The 19,924-nt window shown below is 40.1% G+C and overlaps 1 protein-coding gene across 1 annotated transcript in view; it reads right to left on the bottom strand.

Annotated features, from left to right (window-relative positions):
• Window positions 1-328: 328 nt before the first annotated feature.
• The window catches only part of ANKFY1 (ankyrin repeat and FYVE domain containing 1), a 53,603-nt gene continuing 34,007 nt past the window's right edge, over window positions 329-19,924 (bottom strand). Inside the window, exons 15-25 of the mRNA XM_044993961.1 lie at window positions 19,015-19,183; window positions 16,098-16,216; window positions 14,964-15,120; window positions 12,981-13,181; window positions 10,647-10,823; window positions 10,133-10,280; window positions 9,798-9,888; window positions 9,226-9,350; window positions 8,128-8,274; window positions 7,397-7,487; window positions 329-5,212 (exon numbers count right to left, since the gene is read on the bottom strand). Coding sequence (XP_044849896.1) covers window positions 5,080-5,212; window positions 7,397-7,487; window positions 8,128-8,274; window positions 9,226-9,350; window positions 9,798-9,888; window positions 10,133-10,280; window positions 10,647-10,823; window positions 12,981-13,181; window positions 14,964-15,120; window positions 16,098-16,216; window positions 19,015-19,183 — 1,558 coding nt within the window. The 3' untranslated portion in view covers window positions 329-5,079. The remainder of the gene's footprint in view (window positions 5,213-7,396; window positions 7,488-8,127; window positions 8,275-9,225; window positions 9,351-9,797; window positions 9,889-10,132; window positions 10,281-10,646; window positions 10,824-12,980; window positions 13,182-14,963; window positions 15,121-16,097; window positions 16,217-19,014; window positions 19,184-19,924) is intronic.

The following is a 19,924-nucleotide window of genomic DNA, read 5'->3' on the forward strand; positions in this document are numbered from 1 at the left end:
CATACTGTTTACAACAAGGATGGTTTAGTATGTGCAGTTATATATACACCCACTGGAATTATATAGCCTGATGCTTGGACTACAGCAAACAAAGTTAGCTTAACATAGTTACTCCTATAGAGGCTGTAGCATTCTACAAGTGAGGGCTCTGTTAACGTTCTTGGAAGGATGATGGGAATTCATCATCATGATAAAGCAAGGAGCACTTAGATGCACACTGTATTATATTATTCTACAGGGTAGCATGTAGTTCAGGGAATTACTTCTATAATCAGATGGCTCAGTGATGTATATAGTTCTTCAATGAAGTTCATAACATCTCAATTAGTGATTTTTAGCAAATATTTATTGTTAAAACATATGCATCTCAAACAATCCTAGCAAAATGCTTTTGGCTGGTTTCAGTTACTCTGGAGCTTCCCTTTTTGAAGTAAAGCTGCATGGATTAAACTACACTTGGCAGATGCCTCTTGTAACAGGCTTTTGCACTCATGGTTTTGCTTATTTTCTTTCAATTAACTTCCAACTCAGTATTACATTTAATGCATCTGAAGTTAAAAACTGGTTTGGAAAAAACCATGAACAGAACTAGTTGATTGAAGGTCCAGACCTGGGCAGTACAGGAAATCAGGACTACACAGGAATGACTGCAGCCAAGTCTATTGAAAGGTTTGATGAGTGCATAATTTAATGTCAATTAGGAGTACAGCAGAGTAAGAGTCAGTCTGCCAAAATAATGCTAGTTAAGCAATTATACAAGAATTTTACAATACATGATGTCTGGAATAATCACTATTTGGTTAAGATAATCATTTACAAAACAAAAGGTAAGTTGAAATATAATTAAATCTTACTCCCAGGGTTTACTGGTAAACATTTTCCTTCTTGCTTGGAACTGACTAAGGGTATAAGACTTCTCTTGATGCACTTTGTCATTACTGGTGCAATAGATGATGTATTTTTGTATCAAGGTTTACAGCCCATGATGCATTTCATCTAGTTATCCTCAGTTTGTTGCAAGGACTCATTACAGAGTAGGAATATTGCAAAAATACATTTTTAGAATGGACTGAACAGAAAATGCCATTGTTCTAAGACTTTCATAAACAGCAAGAATGACAAAGTTTCACATTATAGTTTGGTCTTACTTTTACACTTCAGTAAAACATGCAACAGTAAATTTGTTGCAATATCCAGGTCTGCAGCAAAGTGCTGTTGAGGGGAATCAAAATATAAACACTTGGTATACAAAAAACTCCGTGTTCATTTGTTATACAGATGATCTTATATATGCTACATGACAAGGAAGTTGTACAAGCCACTGGTCTCCATACAGGAAGTCTTTAAGGCATCTGTAAACTTTTAGCAAGTTAATTAGTAATGCTTTGTTAGTACCTTTAACACCAGTAATTTCAAAACACATTCTCATATTTACTAGAGTGAAATAGGTTATTCCCCCCCTCCAAGACTTTTACTTCAATTTCTAATTTTAAATTAGAATGAGTTTTGTGCTTGGGTGAGGGGCTGGGTTGACCATGCTGGAGACTGAATTCCTCTTTCACTACAGAACAGGCACCACAAACTTTCCCCATTCAGCCTTAAGTGCCTGACAAAACTGCATATAGGGCCAAGAAGGGAGTTCAGTCTCATGCTCATCCAACCCTTGACATCTGCAAGCAGACTGATTAACATTTTCTAAGTTGTGAGTATCCAAGGACAGCAGGGGTGGCAGAGTTTTTTGGTCACAGTCATAAATATACCACATAAAAAGGAAGAAGTGCATTATTTGTTTGCCAAGTTAGAAATGTACAGACCACCACCAGAGATCTTCAAGAGCTTTCACTTGATTTGTGCCCTTTAACAGAGTATGACTACCAACCCTAACACAAAGAGCTGTGAAGAAAAAAAAAAAATGCACACCAGGTAGATAGTGTTTACAGGAAGTGAAGCTGAGGTGTGGTAAACTTCACACCCCTGGGGGGGAAAATGTAAACATTAGGTCTTTAGTTATGAGGTAAAAGATGGGGGGGCACACTAGGGAGTTTGGGCTGCCTATAGCTCAACTTGTGTTGGGGGGAGGAGGGAAGGGGGTTAAATCTGGCAGAGAACAATGTTTACAAATTTGTTTAATAATTTAAGTTGCCCAGAAAACTCAGTAAAGGCACTTTAAATTTGTCAAATTTCTGTTAAAAGAATGTAGTTACTTTGAATTCAATCTCAGATGCACATTTCAGGTTGTACATGGAAGGGCTATTAATATTCATACTTGCCTTTAAATTCCAGTGAGGCATAGAGGACCGTTTCAGAACGAATGCTGGTGTACTTTAAAAGTGCTAGGTAGGATTTACCAGAGGATTTAAGATAGTTGCATTTTTAAAGCCATCATTAATTTCTACTCCACCCCTCGAAAGTGAGTTTGCAACATGCAAGAGTAGGCTAGTATGAGAAACAACCTGCTCTGGATCTACTATGAAGACTGCCAAGCACATCTCAGAGGCCTTCCCAAATTGAAGTAAACCTGGAAGTCAGATCGGTCTTACTGGACTTCTTTAAAAAAAAAAAAGTGTATTGATAATGGTAAGGGGCCAAAGAACTCAATTCTACAAGTCAAATATTCTAATTCTTTTGAGACTAATTGCTGTAAAGCACTAGACAGATCAAGTCTTGTCAACTTCCTAACAAAGTCCATTTATGAATCACTATGCAAATGACTCTGGAATAACCACTCCTATCTTCTAGTGCTGCATCTTTCCTCCTCTTGACAGGTTTTAAGTGGGAAAGACAGCAAGCAAATGTGAAAAAAGTTACACTTGATCACTGGATGTGGTTAGTCAACCAGATAAAACGGACAAGACAGTCATTTCTTTGAACTGATACTTTATCCATTTGCAATTTTAACACAGTAAATGGGAATTTAACTTGTGCAAACCCATGATGAGTTACTGACATTTTAAAACATGATCAGAAGTGACATGATTCTTAGATTGTCCAGGATTTCTTTTGATCATTTAAACTGTCATGCTTTGTAATTAAGTGCTTTTGAGACTCATTCATGCCATCCTTCTCAAGTGTCTCAGAACACATCTGCTGCAAGTTGATATTCAAAGTTAAATATACTGACTGTAGACACTTTATATTAGAGAAGAATACCACCTTTTAAGAAAGTGGCAGTATTTGTTCTTTACTGAAAGAAGAGGGCTACTGCCATTACAACCAACATGATTTGCACTGATACAGAATGAAAATGAAGTTGGTCCATTATTTCACTCTAGTGTTACTAAGTTCAGGGTTCCAGTTTTTGCACCAACATATGTTGGAAGACCAAGCAGTGAACTAAGATTCCATCTGAAATGCACTAGATGGGTGTCAAGTCTTTATTTTACTGCACAAGCCCAAATTTTGCCTAGCATAAAGCAAATATCCTATAAACCACAGAAATATAAAAAAGTAGCACTCTGGTTTATCAGCTCATTTTACATATATAGGCAAGAGATACTGGACATGTCACTATTCCCAAAGACAGGGAAATTGAAGTTATGAATATCTGCACCCCTATTGCACACACTGTGTCACATAGTAGTGGTTAATGAATACTAAAAAATATATACACAACTGATTTGTTCGTGGAGCAGAGATGGGGAATGCTGCATGTAGTCTGGTCTACATTTATCTCCCAGGGCTAAAAAACTAACAAGGCAAGATACATTTTAATTAAGTACACATTAAACTGACTGACACCTTTACCTATCATACAATAGCCAGTTCACCAGAGTAAGTGCTTACTAGCAGCTAAGTGATTTATGGGCTACATTGGGGGGGGGGGAGGGGGGAAGGACACCTGTGCCATTGTTTCATAGGTTCAGCATATTTAAGAGGGACCACAGCCAGGCCAGAAAAAACCCACTGCAGTTAGTGTGCAAAGGTTTGCCATCAGGCCGTTTCACAGTGCAGTCAGAACTCCTTCCTGCAATCCCAACTGCCTAACATTTGAGAGTGAACCTCCAAATACTGCCAACAACTGGCCATTTTGCTGGATTTGGCGACCTGTTCTGACAGTTTAGAAGTGCAGAAGCAGCATGTTTTGTATTAGTGGACTTGCTGGTTCCATTGTGCACTGATTAACCATAGTCTTTAGATCCAAGAAAAATGCCACTAGTAACTAGCATCTCTTGTAGGATTCATAACTGCAGCTCCAGCACAGTATTCCTTTGTACAACTGCCCAATCTGTTTTCCTTTAGTGTTTCTTCTTCAATTAGTGTAAGCTTAGGTCTGTTCTTGGAGCACTTAAGTGACAAGAATTGTTTTAAAGGCAGAAAGACCACTGACGCAAATAGTACAACAGAAAAAGTGGACTTCATCAGTTCTAGCAGTCATGAAGAACGTCTGCCAATTAAAAGGAGCCTGCAAATCCTCTTGAACATGCTGGAGCTAATGGGACATTTACTAAGGAGGTATCAATATGTGGAACTGCAATTCTGAGTCCTTTATAATCAGAGATATTGTAAAGCTCTCTCTTGTAAGGCCACGATTCTTCAGCTATGCCCCTTTAAACCCTGTTTAAAGATTTAACTCAAAGTGGGTCATGGCTGTCACAGCACAGTCCAGTTTTATAAAAAGAGCCTTCTATGGAGAAAGGGAACACTTATCTTTGAAGACAACGCAAAGTTACTATTTACCCTTGAAACTTAGTGCCACCTCTTATTAAATAGCCTGAAAATGGCGACTTTAGAGTAGCTCAATGCAATACACCAGGGCAAGCACAGACCTGTTATTTTGATCCGTACAGGACACCAGGCTAATGCAATTTTAATTTCCATGCCTGTGGCAACTAGGAGGGTCTAACTCAATTCAGGTTTATCACTCCAATTGGTTTACCAGTGAAGTCTATCACAGCCCAACACATTTATAGTCATACAAAATCATTTATACTTGAATATATCGTAACATGGTCCTTAATTAGTTCAGTCTATTGCCAAAGGAAGACATGTATAGGCCTCCCCTTTCCTGCGTCCAGGGCTTGCTAGTAGAGTTGCTGTCTGAAGAGCACTGACCGAGAATCCCCCTACTCCTACAACATACTAGGAGACTCCTCCCAGAGTCAAGACGTCAAAGCAGATGTTGCAAACTCTAACAGGCTTGTTTAAGTCAAATTTTATGATGGGAATCTCCTTTGTTGAGCATCTATGGCAGAGCAGACGTCCACAGTGGCGGCTGCGTGGGGGAGAAAAGCACGAGTTATTTCAGAGTAGCAGCTGTGTTAGTCTGTATCCGCAAAAAGAACACGAGTACTTGTGGCACCTTAGAGACTAACAAATTTGTTAGTCTCTAAGGTGCCACAAGTACTCCTGTTTTTTTTAAGCATGAGTTAGTCATTTATGATTTCAGCATCAGAACAACGAAGCCCATGTTATGTGCTCAGACACCCTGGTGAGAGTGAAGAGTCAATGTTTTAGTGTTTGAGAGGTTACAAAAAGGAGAGTCATCCTTTATAGTAAGTGGCTGATTTTTATATAAGAGACCCCAGTGTCTGGTGGCAGAAATAAGAACTACTTCCACTATAGTTATTTACCAATCACTGGAGCCATCTTCCTGCTAAGACAATACTTATTATATGAGCAGAGTTAATAGCTCCAGGTCTTCCCATACCAATAATGAAATTGGATTCTAGAGCAGTATCAAACACTAACTAGAATCAATTCTATCTTAGAGAAACACTCCAGCCTAATCTGAGGAGAGTTAATGAACACTAAGGGCTGGTCTACACTACGGGGGGAAATCAATCTAAGATACGCAACTTCAGCTACGTGAATAACGTAGCTGAAGTCGAAGTATCTTCTATCGAATTACCTATTGTCCTCATGGCGCAGGATCGACATCAGCGGCACCCCATGTTGACTCTGCTACCGCTGTTCGGGTTGGTGGAGTTCCGGAGTCAACAGGAGCTCATTCGGGGATCGATATCGCGTCTAGATAAGACGCGATATATCTATCCCCGAGAAATTGATTGCTACCCGCCGATACGGCGGGTAGTGAAGACGTAGCCTAAGTGAGTAAGGCTCCATAAATATGAGTGTTACTAATTCCTGAGATTATCCCCAATATTGATCCTTCAACACTGGAACCGTTTTGCTAGTCCCACCAAGGGAGCTACAGCAGTTAAACAACTTTATCTCCCCATCTAGGTGATGTTTGTCCCTTGCGTGCACCTTGGCTGTACATCTCATCAATCCCTACTGAAAGGCATAATAGTAGCCAACATATTGAAGCCTGGATTACGATTAGGTTTCTATTACAGCTTCCCTGAGAACCCAATGAGAAATACTAGCCAAGAGCAGTTTACATCAGCTTTGCAGATTAGTTCAGAAAAAGCATCTATGGCCACATAGGTCAAAGAAACTGTGGTAGACTCCTGCTAGGAACACCTGCATTTGAAGCACTTTTCATATAAAGTAGAACCTCAGACTTACGAACACAGAGAAAGGAGGTTGTAACTGAAATGTTCGTAACTCTGAAAGAGCCACCATAATGTTTTGTTCAAACATTTACAAGAAAAATGCTGCTTTTAATAGTTTACATTTAATAGTACTGTACTGCATTTGCTCCCCCCTCCCCACACACACACCCACCCTTTGTCTCTGTGGCTGCTTGATTGTGTACTTCCGGTTCCAAATGAGGTGTGTGGCTGATGAGTAAGTTTGTAACTCTGAGGTTCTACAAAAATGTGTACGGGACCACAATCCAATGGACTGTCAGACTGCTTCCAGAGTCCCTATGGTTTTCCTTCTTTGCTACAGCTTGGGAGCCCCACGATAACTGACAGCAGGTTCCCAAGCCCGGGTGGGTGAGGTAATATCTTTTATTAGCCTAACCTCTGTTGGTGACAGGGACAAGAAGTTGGTCCAATAAAAGATATTCCTCACCCACCTTGTGTCTCATATCTTGGGACCATCATGGCTACAACGACACAGCTTACAATATTCGCCCACACCCCAGCTCTCAACACTGCAAGTGGCTTTCACCCTTGATGAAAAAGGAGTTCCCTTGACAGGCAACCTCCTTCCTTACATGCAACTGCAGGCAGCTTACTGCCCAACAGCCAGTCATTCAGATGGGAGCCTGCACCTGAGAGCAGTTTCAGCCAGGCAATGGGGCTCTGGGGAAAAACAAAAACAAAACAAAAAAACCCACTTATACTTGGCAATTGAAGTAGGATATGGAAGAGGGATTTAATTCAGAGAGATCAAGTACTCATTTATCCACGTGCATTTTATACCTCTACAGAAGATTATGCTTCTTCCAAGATTGCTTAAACCAAGCCAGTTATATTCTGAAAATTAGTCGGGGGGGGGGAGAGAAGGAAGGAAGAGTGTAGTAATATTTAATAAATTAAGTTACCAATGATGCTTCCTTGTTGTGACTCCAAACTTGGCAGTGCATTCATAACAGTTGGAACCATCACACCAGGGAGGTTCTTTTGACAGCATATCTGTAAGGAAGGTGAAGAACCTGTATGTCCCTTGAAACAAGTCTCCCCCTTCATAGCTCAAAAACATTATGACTATATTTAGAATGGTCACCTTGCCCCTGCTTTCAGAGCTTAGATCACCGCTATCACAGACTCAAACAGCTGAACAAGTGCCCATCAACCTTAATGAAACTGTCTTTAGCATATTTGGTGCCAAAGTTCAGACTGTTTAGTAGAATTTTCTGAAGTATTAAGTCAATGGAAGCTGGATTGCAACATTAAATGAGTATCAGAAAGTTGTTCTCATTGTCCAACACATGTGCAAAGAGCACACAGCAAGTGCTCAAGGGGTATATTTAACAAATGTTTCATTTTGAAAACCAATGTGATGTTAGTAGATTACCTTACCCTTTTTTAAAAAGGGTGACAGTTTAAGAGTTATGGCCAGAGTTTAAGCTCAAGTGCCTGAAGTTAAGCACAGATCCACTGAAAAGTCAGGCAAAGGTATGAGCGCTTGCAACTCTCGGTGAAGGCAGTGGAATCTGTGGGAGCCCAGCTCCCCTCAAAGTCAGACCACTAATTTAGGGTCCCAACTTTAAGCAAGTCTCACTGATAAAGCCTAGGCTTTTTTTTTTGGTACTTGAGTGCTAAATGTACTTACCCAAGAGTCTAAAGAGAAGCTGTTTTGTAGCAACTTGGTAGTTGAAGATATTGACTCCTTGGTTATTGTTAACCCCAAGACGAGCCCCAGCTCTCACTATAGCACGGCACAAGTTAGCATTTCCCTTCATATAGGCCAAGAGAAGCACTGAAAAGCAAAGGCAGACATTTCCCTACTGGGGCAGACTAATATTTTCCCCACACTCAGAGGCAACATGTGGAGATACTTGTACGACAGATGGTATGGACACATGGAATATTCAAGGACTACTGTGTCAGCTTTAGCAGTATGATATGGGCTAGTGATTGTATTTCTAACTCAATGGGGGAGATACAGGGTTTCCTGCAGGAGCTGAAGTCACTATGAATAAATTAGTGCAAATCCCTAGGCAGGTAACAACTCGGGGGGGTGGGGGAGAAAGTCTCAACTCTTGCAGGAAATTGGATAGACTAGACTAGTTCTACCTTGTTCAAGAGGCCCGGCAAGCAAAGAACTGACAAATGTATGAAAGCGACCACCCCGACATAGAGAGAGATCACATACACCGGATCCAAGAACTGACATAGAACTATGACCAAGAGAGACAGACCCTGCACTACTTTAATCCTATCAGAATCCCTAGGAAGGGCAGGTAACTGTCTGATAAGCTAGGCCTGTTTATTGAGAGGAAAAAACCTACAGAGAAGATGCATCTTTACAAACAATAAATAGTATTTCACTTTATGAAACCGGGGTGGTTAGTCCTGTCATTATCTCATCAGGTCTGATTTCAGTTCAGGATAATCAATGCATTGCAGGAGTTTGCAGCCTAAATCTCTCTGGAGAGAGGTGGTCCTGATGGCTAGAGGTCTGGAGTGTAAGAGAGGCACCCTCTAAGAGCCCATAAAGAGATCACAGGTGCAGTTATCTTGGAACTGTGACAACTACTAATTTGGTCTTACAAATTAGTAATAGATTTAAATTTATTAACAACTGAATATGTGCATCAGTTTTTCTAAGTGTCATGCCAACTAGTCATGCTTTTGTCAGTTCACATCAATTACATAGTATTTTTTAAACAGCAACATTCAGATTCAAGAAATACTATATTCTTGTTACCTGTGTTTCCTTCAGCATCAGGTTTGTCGAGAGGATATTCTGGCATACATTCTAAGAAAAGCTCACAGATGGCTGCTGCATTATCTTTCCCATAGTGTCCCAGAATGTGCATTGGTGACTGACCTCTGACAACACAAGACACTCAGATATTACAACAGATCTATATGTTATGCAGACCAAGATGTGTTTATACTAGAATTTACTTCAGTCAGCTTCAGACTGATTTGGCCATAAAGCAGTGTGGCATACAGTTTTAAAGCACATCATGGGTAATTAACGTTCATATTGTTTTCCTGAATTAGTGATTTAGAGTTCAATGCGATTTAAGTGCTTAATTTGTGCTGAGAAAAGATACTGAAAGAATTGCTAAGAGGTGTTTGAATGAAGCGAATTTTGAACATTTGCTTTGTGCACCTTGAAAGTGCATCTATTCTCAACTTTTAAGTTAGATCTACAGAATTATAAGTTTTGATGCAGTCATGTTTATATACATACACACACACTTTTTAAAGTTGCTTATGATCTAATAAAGTCTGTGTTCATACAGAATAGTATTTAACAGCAGTATTTACCGAAGATTAAAGGCTTCAGCATCCACATTACATTCTGTTAGCAGGATACGGATATTGTTTAGACGACCATGCATCACGGCCAGATGAAGAGCTGGGGATGCGGAAAGAGAAATCCAAGGTTGAAGTGGCATTGCTGACATCCCAAAGTAGTTAGGAAGTCTAGCAAAGTCATGTGCCCCCACTTTTAAGTTAGATTTCTATGACTTACCCTGTCCCTTTCATACCCTTGAAGACATTGCAATCCACTCAGCGGCCAGCTCCCAAACCAGAGGATACCAAGAGCTGGACTGCTAAGCTGCAAAGATTTGCAAAAGTTTAGAAGTAGATACATTTACCGTTATTTCCATTTTCATCCACAGCCGCGAAGTCTACTTCATTCTCTAGAAGGACAGAGCAAATAGTGGGCAGGTCCTGCTGAGCAGCTAGGTGGAGAGCAGTCTGGCGGTGCTTAGTCAGCTCATTCACCTTTGCACCTGCAAGAAGCTGATGGAAGACATGAGACTGATGAGAGCCCTAAAATGTCTCCTTTGAGCATATCAGCAACCAGTACACTAGATCATTTCCACTTCAATGTATTACATAAATGCTTTCCAGTTAGTTCTCCCACCACCACTAGATGGGAGGCAAATATTCCCATTATACAGACATGAACTGAGGCAGATATTAAGTGGTCATATCAAGTTAGGTCAAGACTTGGTACTATGACATAGATCTCAACTCCCAGTTTAATGCTGTAGACTCTAGGTGACTGTTGAGCTATTTTAGAAAGGTTTATAATCGGCATTGAGACACTTGATTTTCTTCAAGTACATTAAGTTCAAATTCATTAGAATCTTCTCCAGTACATACCAGATTGCGCACAATAATTTCTGAGCCTGCTTGTACAGCTAGATGCAAAGGTGTTAGCTTAGAAGCATCCTGGACTCTAGAATTCACATTAGCTTGGACGCTGATCAGGAAGAGCACACTCTCGATATCAGAGTTCTGAACAGCTATGTGGAGGAAGTTCCGACCTTTGTTATCCACCTGAGGCAGTGAGAGAGCATGCATACAATGAAGGCTTTCATAAAGGCATTCCTGAAGAGCAGGACAGATCAAGTCTGTTATTGGATGATCACTGGTGCTCTGTTTTTATCTAGACATATGCTCCAAGGCACAATGTCTCAATTATTGAATCATCCTTTTCTCTGGCTTTGAGAGATGCAATCTCGCCCCACTCACATCCTTTCAGAATACAACTGCAAAGATCATTCTCCTACCCTGTCACTTTGACCATATCACCCTTCCCTATGCATCCCCTCTACTGGTTCCCCTTCTATCATACCAAACATAAGCTACTTGTTTCACCTACAAGGCCCTTCAGAACGTACTCTCATTCAGTATAAAAAGGTCAACCTCTCCCTGCAATGGCCAATGATAGCAGCCTCCATCGCCCACTTGTTAAGCTTCCAAACCAAAATTGTTTCTTCCATGCTGGAGCTTGCTGTAAATATTTGCAAAAAGCTCGTTATCCTTCTTCACATCTCCCCTTGAAGGCAATTTAGCTGTGCTGCCCACAAACTTAAACAATCTTTTAGGCTGCTAGTGCACTGAGACATCTGCCCATCGTGCTGACCAGTAACGTCCCATTGTTTCCTTGTGTTGTCTGTCTATATTCATATGTTTTCTCTAGTCTTATATTTAGACTGTAAGCTCCTTGAGAAAAGGGATGGTCTTTGTTCTGTTTGTACAGAAAGTTGTCAACCACTAGGGCTCCTAGATGCTACAATACAAATTAAAAAAAAAAAAAAAAAAAAAAGATTCCCGCTGCCTAGGGTGACCAGTCAGCAAATGTGAAAAATCGGGATGGGTGGGGGGGGAGGTAATAGGAGCCTATATAAGACAAAGGCCCAAAAATCGGGACGGTCCCTATAAAAAACGGGACATCTGGTCACCCTAATGCTGCCCTCATCTCAGTTATCTGCAAGCAGAGAGCCCATTCTCATTCTTTCACTGTAAAACCAGATGTTAGAGATGGAGGAGACCCACTGGATAGCATCAACTCCCTGCAACTGATACCAAGTTACCAAGAAATATGGTTGAATGCATTTGCTAGCTCTTAAAGGTCCTCCATTTTCAAACCAGTATTTTACAAGCTTGTGTGGTTTCATATTTTTGTCTCTCTCTACATTTTGTATATAGTTATTAATTTCTAGGTGTAATTGCAGGTTGGATAATATTTTAAATGAAATAGGCAAGACAGGTTAAGAGTTCTGTTATTTGTGGAACACATTTTGGTTAAATGTTTTTACGTGAGTATAACAGTGCAAGGGAAGGCAGCATACAATCTCAACACTAATGCAAGATGTGCTCACATAATTATACTCAGTGGTGGTGGGGGGAGGAGGGGGGAACAACACTGAGTGCATGGCACTGGTCGCATGTGCCTTAAAGGCACCATTAAGTAGTGCACCACAGATTTTTAGGATTATGTTATACTACACAGAAAACAAGGTTTTTAGATAGTGCAAGTAACAGATTTAACTACGCACCCAAAATACTCAATAGGTAGTTAACTTACACAAGGTAGAAGACTGCTGAACAGATGTCCGAAATTTCCACCAAGAAGCCTGACAATACAGGTGAAGGTTCCAGTTTTATATTGCATTGCTAAGTCACAACTAGGAGGGGTTTTTTCCTGCATCAGAACAAGCTGTCCAAATGCCAGTATTTGACCAACAAAAGAGAGTTTACTAATTTTAAGAATAACACTATTCTAGCCTGTTTACTTCAGTAAAAGTCCATAACATAAGACAGCTTGAAACAAGTTTTATTTCACTACAAAATTACTAGCACCCTGCTTCTAGCTTTTTTTATTATTATTTTATTACTACTTACTACTACTACTACTGCTAAATAAATAAAGTCTGCCTGTGCTCAGCCTTCAATTTGTGCTGAGCATGATGTGGAGATAACATGGCTATGGAAACTGAGAAGACACTATATAGAACCATGAGGACACCAAGGCTCAGCACACCACTTCAACACAGGCAGCCTTGGGTTTCATGCCACACTGGATTAATATCTGGAATAAGCCAGCTAAGAGCAAAATAAAGCATAATCTCTGCAGGGGATAGGCTCCTAACACACCTGTGCATCTAGTCAGTTAAAGAAACTGATATGCATATCATATCCCCACCTTACCTGCTCAGCAGCTCCTGCCTCCCGCTTCAGGATTGCCTCTGCTGCTTTGTTATTCTTGTAGGTCATAGCACATGCAAATGGAGTCATGCCCTGCCGGTCACGCATATTCAATCTGATTTCTGGATGTGAAATCATCAGCTGAATGATGACATTATGCTGGTTGCTAATGGCAACATGGATTGGAGTTCTTCCCTCTGCATCCTACAAATAGAGACCACGAAGTTCACATTGCATATCAGAGATATAGTAATAGGCAGAAGCTTCTTCTCGTCTCTAAAACAGACGGAAGTAGTACAGCTAGCGTGGGATATATAGTCTCCTGATGGGGGGGATTTAAAGGTACTAAATTATTTAAGGAAACATTTAAAGCCTCTGTTATTTTAACAGTAACACAGATTGAGTCTTGTTTGTTATTTGGCTTTGTCCTTGGGAAATAGACCTTAATAATCTGGGGGGTATGTCTACACTACCCGCTGGATTGGCGGGTAGCGATTGGTTTATCGGGGATCGATATATTGCGTCCCATCTAGACGTGATATATCAATCCCCGAACGCACGCCTGTCGACTCCGGAACTCCACCAGGGCGAGCGGTGGTAGCGGCGTCGACAGGGGGAGCTGCGGCCGTCGATCCCGCACCGTGAGGATGGGAGGTAAGTTGGAATAAGAGACTTTGACTTCAGCTACGCTATTCCCGTAGCTGAAGTTGCGTCTCTCTCATCACCCTGCCCCCTAGTATAGACCAGGCCTGGGCTACCTGTTCAAACAAGCAGATTCACATTCTCAGATACTGCTTCTCCCTGTCCCATAAGAGCCACACATTGTTGGATTCATGAGTATTTAGCAGTTGTGTCCACAATGTGCCCACTGAAGAAACCCTCAAGCAAATATCAGTAAGACTTACTATTTCAGCTATGGACTACTTGAACATTCCCCTCCCCCACACCTTCCACCTGCCTATTTCAGGTTAAAAAGTTGTTTCTTTCCCCTTCCTGCATCATACAAGCACATTGGTATATTTACTTTAGGTTATCTGTTACCTGTTATTTTCATCTACTCTATTTGTGTTAGCTATTGAGGCATTTAGGACTTCATTTCTAGAGGAGAAATAAGCACTGAACATACTAGAAAATTCCATGGATTAAGCAAACACTTTAAGATACTTTTAGATCTAGTTCTTAATTGATGCAACATAAGTGAAGATACTTTCAGGATTACCTGACATGCATATTATGCTATGATGTGTTTTCAGATTGGTGGAAGTTTTGGGATGGATCATATGAATCATTACCTACCTACATGTAGTTACATATGGGATTGCAGTTCTAACAAACCAATGCCATACATCTAGTCAAACAGAACATTTTGGATAGTCAGGCAGGACCTTTGGGGCATGTGTGCACCCTAAGTTCAGGGTTTTATTAGAATTCTTAATTGTTTTTATTATTTTTAAAGTTGTTTCTATAATCCAGAGGGGATAACAATATATGGAAAGAGAGAAACATCTCTATCATCAAAAAGAACGATGAGTACTTGTGGCACCTTAGAGACTAAAATTTATTTGGGCATAAGCTTTCGTGGGCTAAAACCCATTTCATCAGATGCATCCAGTCAAGTGGGGGTTAGCCCACAAAAGCTTATGCCCAAATAAGTTTTAGTCTCTAAGGTGCCACAAGTACTCATCGTTCTTTTTGATGAGAGAGACTAACATGGCTACGACTCTGAAACCATCTCTATTATGAAGTTGCATACATGTATGACATCCAGTTGAGTAGATCTCCCCAGTCCAATCAGACAAAAAGCCTTCCAAATGTGTGGGTAGGAAGAGAGCACTGAATAGTCTATTTTTATTTTAAAGATGCAACATATTGACACCAAAATAGCGACAAAAAGATTCCATGTTAAATCAAAAGTTTCAAGGACACTGAAGAGAGTTTCCAAGAGAGTCTACTTTTTTAAAAAAAAACCTACATATTTTTACATACCTGTGCATTTACATTGGCACCAAACTCCAGAAGGCACTGTACTGCCTCTTCCAGTCCCCAGCAAGCTGCCAAATGCAGAGGTGTCTGTCCATCACGAGCTTCCTCTTCTCCTTCTCCATTAGCACCTGGCTGTCTAGGACTATTTACATCACAACCACTAAAAGGAAAGCAGCAACATACCAATCAAATATATTTCCATGGATGAACTGATACTAGCAGCTCCAAACCAATATGGAAAGCTCTTTCCTTACAAGACGGTCACTAGCAGCTATTGCATGTGCGCGCGTGTGTGTGTGTGTTAAACTTCTTGCAAGAGTTCATTTTACACTCATCTAGAGTTACAGTAGCATCCTTAACACTAGTGAGAATTTATACATTAACAAGGAAAAGCTTAATACTTTTGTAGTAAAAGTGTTCCCGCACCTCCACCTCCCCAAGATGCATGTTAGACTACTGAAGGAAACTGAAGTCCCTTAAATAGTGTAACTGACATTTCAAAACAGCAACTGTGTGAGCTACTATGCAATGTGTACCCTGGTAGCTTTTGTCAGTGCTTCATAAATGAAGCCTGTTCCACACTAAAGAGTAAAATCTAAACAAAAAAAGAGATTGAGTTTAATGAGAACGATTAATCCACTAAGATTAATGAAGGGTGCACACCCACTGTTCGTGTGTAACAGAAGTAAGATATACATTTACTCTCTGCTGGTACACCTATGCTTTGTTTGCAGACGTTAAAAATGTCTTTCCTGGAGTACATAAAAAAAAAGTTACCAAACTGATGTGTTGGGTAATGCTGACGACAGCATCCACTGGGAAAGCACCACTCTCCAGTATGATGGACAGTGCTGTCTGAAGGTTCTAAACAAGGAAGATGTGTGCACAAACTTAAAAAAAGTTTCCTTTGTAGTGCAATAAGGTGAGTGAGGTAATCTTTTATTGGATTAACTTCTGTTGGAGAGGGGGAGAGATGCTTCTGAGCTACACTCACCTGAAGAACTCTGGGTAGCTCAAAAAACTTGTCTGTCTCACCAACAGAAGTTAGTCCAATAAAAGATATTGCCTCACCCACTTTGTCTAAAATCCCAGGACTGACATGGCTACACCACTTTGTAAAACAGACTTGTATCTGACCTGCGAATAAGGAAGCATGCTATTTGTTCACTGTTTTCATCAATAGATCTGTGCAGAAGTGTCTGTAAGCATCCACCTGGTCCTGGACCCCAGCAAGTTGCATCACAGCCATGTCTTACCTGAATTAAGAGTGAAGCACAATAAGCCAAGATGCCTGCAATCTCAGTTACACATTCACTTCGCTATTTTTTATTTTATTTTTTTTTAAAGAGTAGCAATGAAACGCCTCCCTCCCCACCATGATGGTAATGCTGCAATGGGGGGGGGGGGGAAAAGAGGGGAGAAAATGTGTATTTCTTTTTATTCCTTCAGTAGTTCTTGGCTTTCGTAATATATTCCCCTTGTGAAAAGGTGGATTAGGAACTACAGTCTCTAGTCTTGTGAATTATTATTATGAGATTGCAATAAGGGGAACAAGTTCCAAATGTGTTTGGGACTAGATTGGTCATCCATCCAGTAAGTGCAAAGCAAGGCTGTTTGTAGCTCCAGCTCATCAGCTCCATGGCAACTCTCACCACACACATGTAAGTGGGAGATCCAGTACATCTAATACCACTTCCTATAACCCTGTTCACAGGGAAAATCCACTGTACATCAAAAACTTTAGTCATGCTCAATGAAAAGGGACCTAGAGCAGGACGAGGAACCAAATGTAAGTTGCAGTGACTGCACCCTTCTAGGCAAGAATGGAAGAATTAATTCAATTAAAAATTGTTCAGAATTATAAATATGATGTTGCCAGAGGACACGCATTCTTTACAGAATTAAGACATCACCCTGCCCCAACTCTTTCATGCATGTAGAAAGTAAAGTAATCTACAACTGTCTGAACTTAAATTGCTACATCAAACCCCATTTGTTTGCCAACAAGATGTTCTGGACATTTTCTAGAATTGGGGGGGGTTGGGGGGGCGGGACTTGAAGCCAAAGTTTCAAAGGACCTTTAAAAAAAAATAAAAGGTGGAGGAGGAAGCTGTCCAGCCAGTTCTCTCAGAGATTTTGAGATGTATTAACTACTCATAAGCTTTCACAAAGAAGCAAGAAACTCTTTTTAACACCACAGGAACATACCTAAGCTAAAATTAAAGTAAGCTCACTGGAATAATGTTGCTATGAATAATTTAGTTGCACTTCCTTTTGTTAAGGGGTTAATAACTTTGGCTAGAAAAATTGCTTCAAGTTGGAGTTTGACATGCGAGGTGATTTTTAAATTAAATGGCTATTATGATTTATTACAAGTGATCTGCTTGCTAAGTAATACCTATAGCAAAAGTGATCAAGTTATGCAACTACAAAGGTGTCTAAAGAATAGTTATGGCAATTGGGACAACTTGGAGACATTGCTATATAACAACTGACTGCACAAAAACCTCACAGAACATTTACCTTTCTAACTTCACACATAACCAGAAACAAGACTGGCATAAAAACTGGTCCGAAGTTCCCAATGATATGATGGGGTCAGTAATCAGAGTAACAAATTGACTTACAGGAATAATTCTAAAAAAAGCTGCAGTTGAATATTCCTAATATATCCTCAAATTCCATGCACACTTAGGGCACTGTTTCCCCCCCCCCAAGAAAATAAAAAACAGGACTAATTAAATTTTAATGACCAAGTAAATACTATTTTACCATGCATTTTAGATTAATATGTACTTGGAATCTTGCTCTGCTATGCTACCATGAACACAAGAGTCAATGCTTAAAGTTTCTGAAGGTCACATCTCCCATAATCTGAAGGAGGCGGATAGAAAATTTTTAAGAGTACAGTTTAAGTTTTCAAATGTAGGGACCTAAAAAGTGACTTTGCTTTCCCGACAGAGTGAGCACCCCCAACTTTAAGGGAAGCTAATGAGTTGGAGGTGTCAATACTTTTGACAGTCAGACCACTTATATTTCAGAGTTTTGAAAATTTTACATTTCCAGTTTTGACCTATATATTTATGGTTATACATTTTACCTTCATATGCTGGAACCCTTAGAACAAGCTTTTAGATCCTTCCAGATAAGTTTCATTGATTTTAGTAGTGCTGTACTACAGATCTATTAACTAATACTCACTGCCATTTCATCATATGCCATCTCAATATAGTATGTATTGGCCCCACACAAAAATCCTAGGCTTAAAAAGAAGCACCCTTATGGAGAACAGTTATTCACGCCAAAATTTCCCAGCTTTTTTAAAAAAACGCTCTGATTTAGAGTTACTGACAGTTCCCCCCCATTCTATTTACAGGTCCCTTGCGGAAGTAACCACTGAAATACTCTCCTGTATCCAACAAAAGAGACTAGTAGTAGTAAGAGCATTGCTGGATCACCTAATGGCTGCATGAGATCTTATCTGAAAAAATCAAGTTGAAGCCTGCAAGCTTTATAAAATACCAAACATTAAAAATAATAATAATAAAAAACAGATTCAGCAGTAAGTTACATGAGGATATGTACAAGCTTTAGTGTATTTTTACAGACTAGATCCCACACAGGAAGGTGAGCATGTGGTCCAGCAAATACTTAATTCTTGCTGCAATACTACATTTTTGTTGGTTCTTGACATTTTCCAACCAGTTCTCAAGTAACCTAAAAAAACTAGGGATGGTAAAGGATGATATAGATTCAAGAGTCATGAAAGTTTAAAAACAGCATTGTGAAGTGTGCACTGGTGGGGGACATTTAAGTTTTGACTAGAAACAAAACGAAGAGTTTAAAGAAGTCTTCCAAAAAAGTTTAAAAGCCCACTTTGGATATGGTAGACTGGTACCAGATTTGACAGTGCTACAGAAACCTATGTGGCTATTGATTCCTACACCATTAGCGTACTAGAAATTTATTTGGCTTCTTAATAGCATTTACTAGTGAACCACAAAATCTGACAAACACTAAAAATTTAAGGGTACAGTGAAAATGCTCATCTTACCAGAGTCGATGCAATATCTTCCAAATTATTTTCCAGGGCAAGCCATAGGGGAGGATTCCCTTTCTCATCTGGCACGGACATGTCTGCCCCTCTGGTACAAATAGCATCAACCACAAGCGGAAGCTGGTTTTTTATAGCTAGCTGAAGAGCAGTCTCTCCATCCTGAGTTCTGTAATATGTACAGTTGCTGTATAAGGTCTATTGTTGTCACCTCATTAAAAATACAGACCTTCTGTTGCAGTGATTTATTGGCAGACCAATCAGTATCAGCTCTTGATTCATATACTTGGGTTTTAAACTCCTTGGTTAGAAAAACAGTGTCTAGTTTAAGACACATAGGAAGGGCATGTCAACACATTTAGTCACTAGCCACAAGCTTAGTGTGTCTTTTCACTGTTTTTCCTCCAACAGTTATCACTGCCATAATGTTAAAAGCGGCTGTATTAATGGACAGCATCAAGATGCAGTTCAGCATGTCTGTTTCCGGTACAATTAGGTAACATCTGTTGAAACCAAATATTGCTTTTTAGGGCAGTTACTGCCAGGGAGGAGCATGAAGTCATTCATAATGAACCACTACTTCAGAGCAAAGGTGAACTAGAGGCACTGGATTATGACAGGGAGGTTTGGCATTAGTCCAACGGTGTCACTCAGCCTGTTGACTGACTCCCACTCATGAGGTGTTCTCTTACATTTAAATTTTAGGTTTCTAGCCATAATGATTTGGAAGAATACCTCCCAAGGATGAATCAAGTGTAAACCAATGCTACGCTGTCTTCCTGAGTCGGCAGACATTAATAGTTCTAAAAACCTGAGGTGCTTCCATTCCTCTTACTGGGGTGAGAATTTGGAAATCTATCGCTGAAAATTGGATTCAGATTTGAGGATGCACATGATTTTGTAAAGTTAG

This window comes from Mauremys mutica, chromosome 19, assembly GCF_020497125.1.
Source record: "Mauremys mutica isolate MM-2020 ecotype Southern chromosome 19, ASM2049712v1, whole genome shotgun sequence".
NCBI lineage: Eukaryota > Metazoa > Chordata > Testudines > Geoemydidae > Mauremys > Mauremys mutica.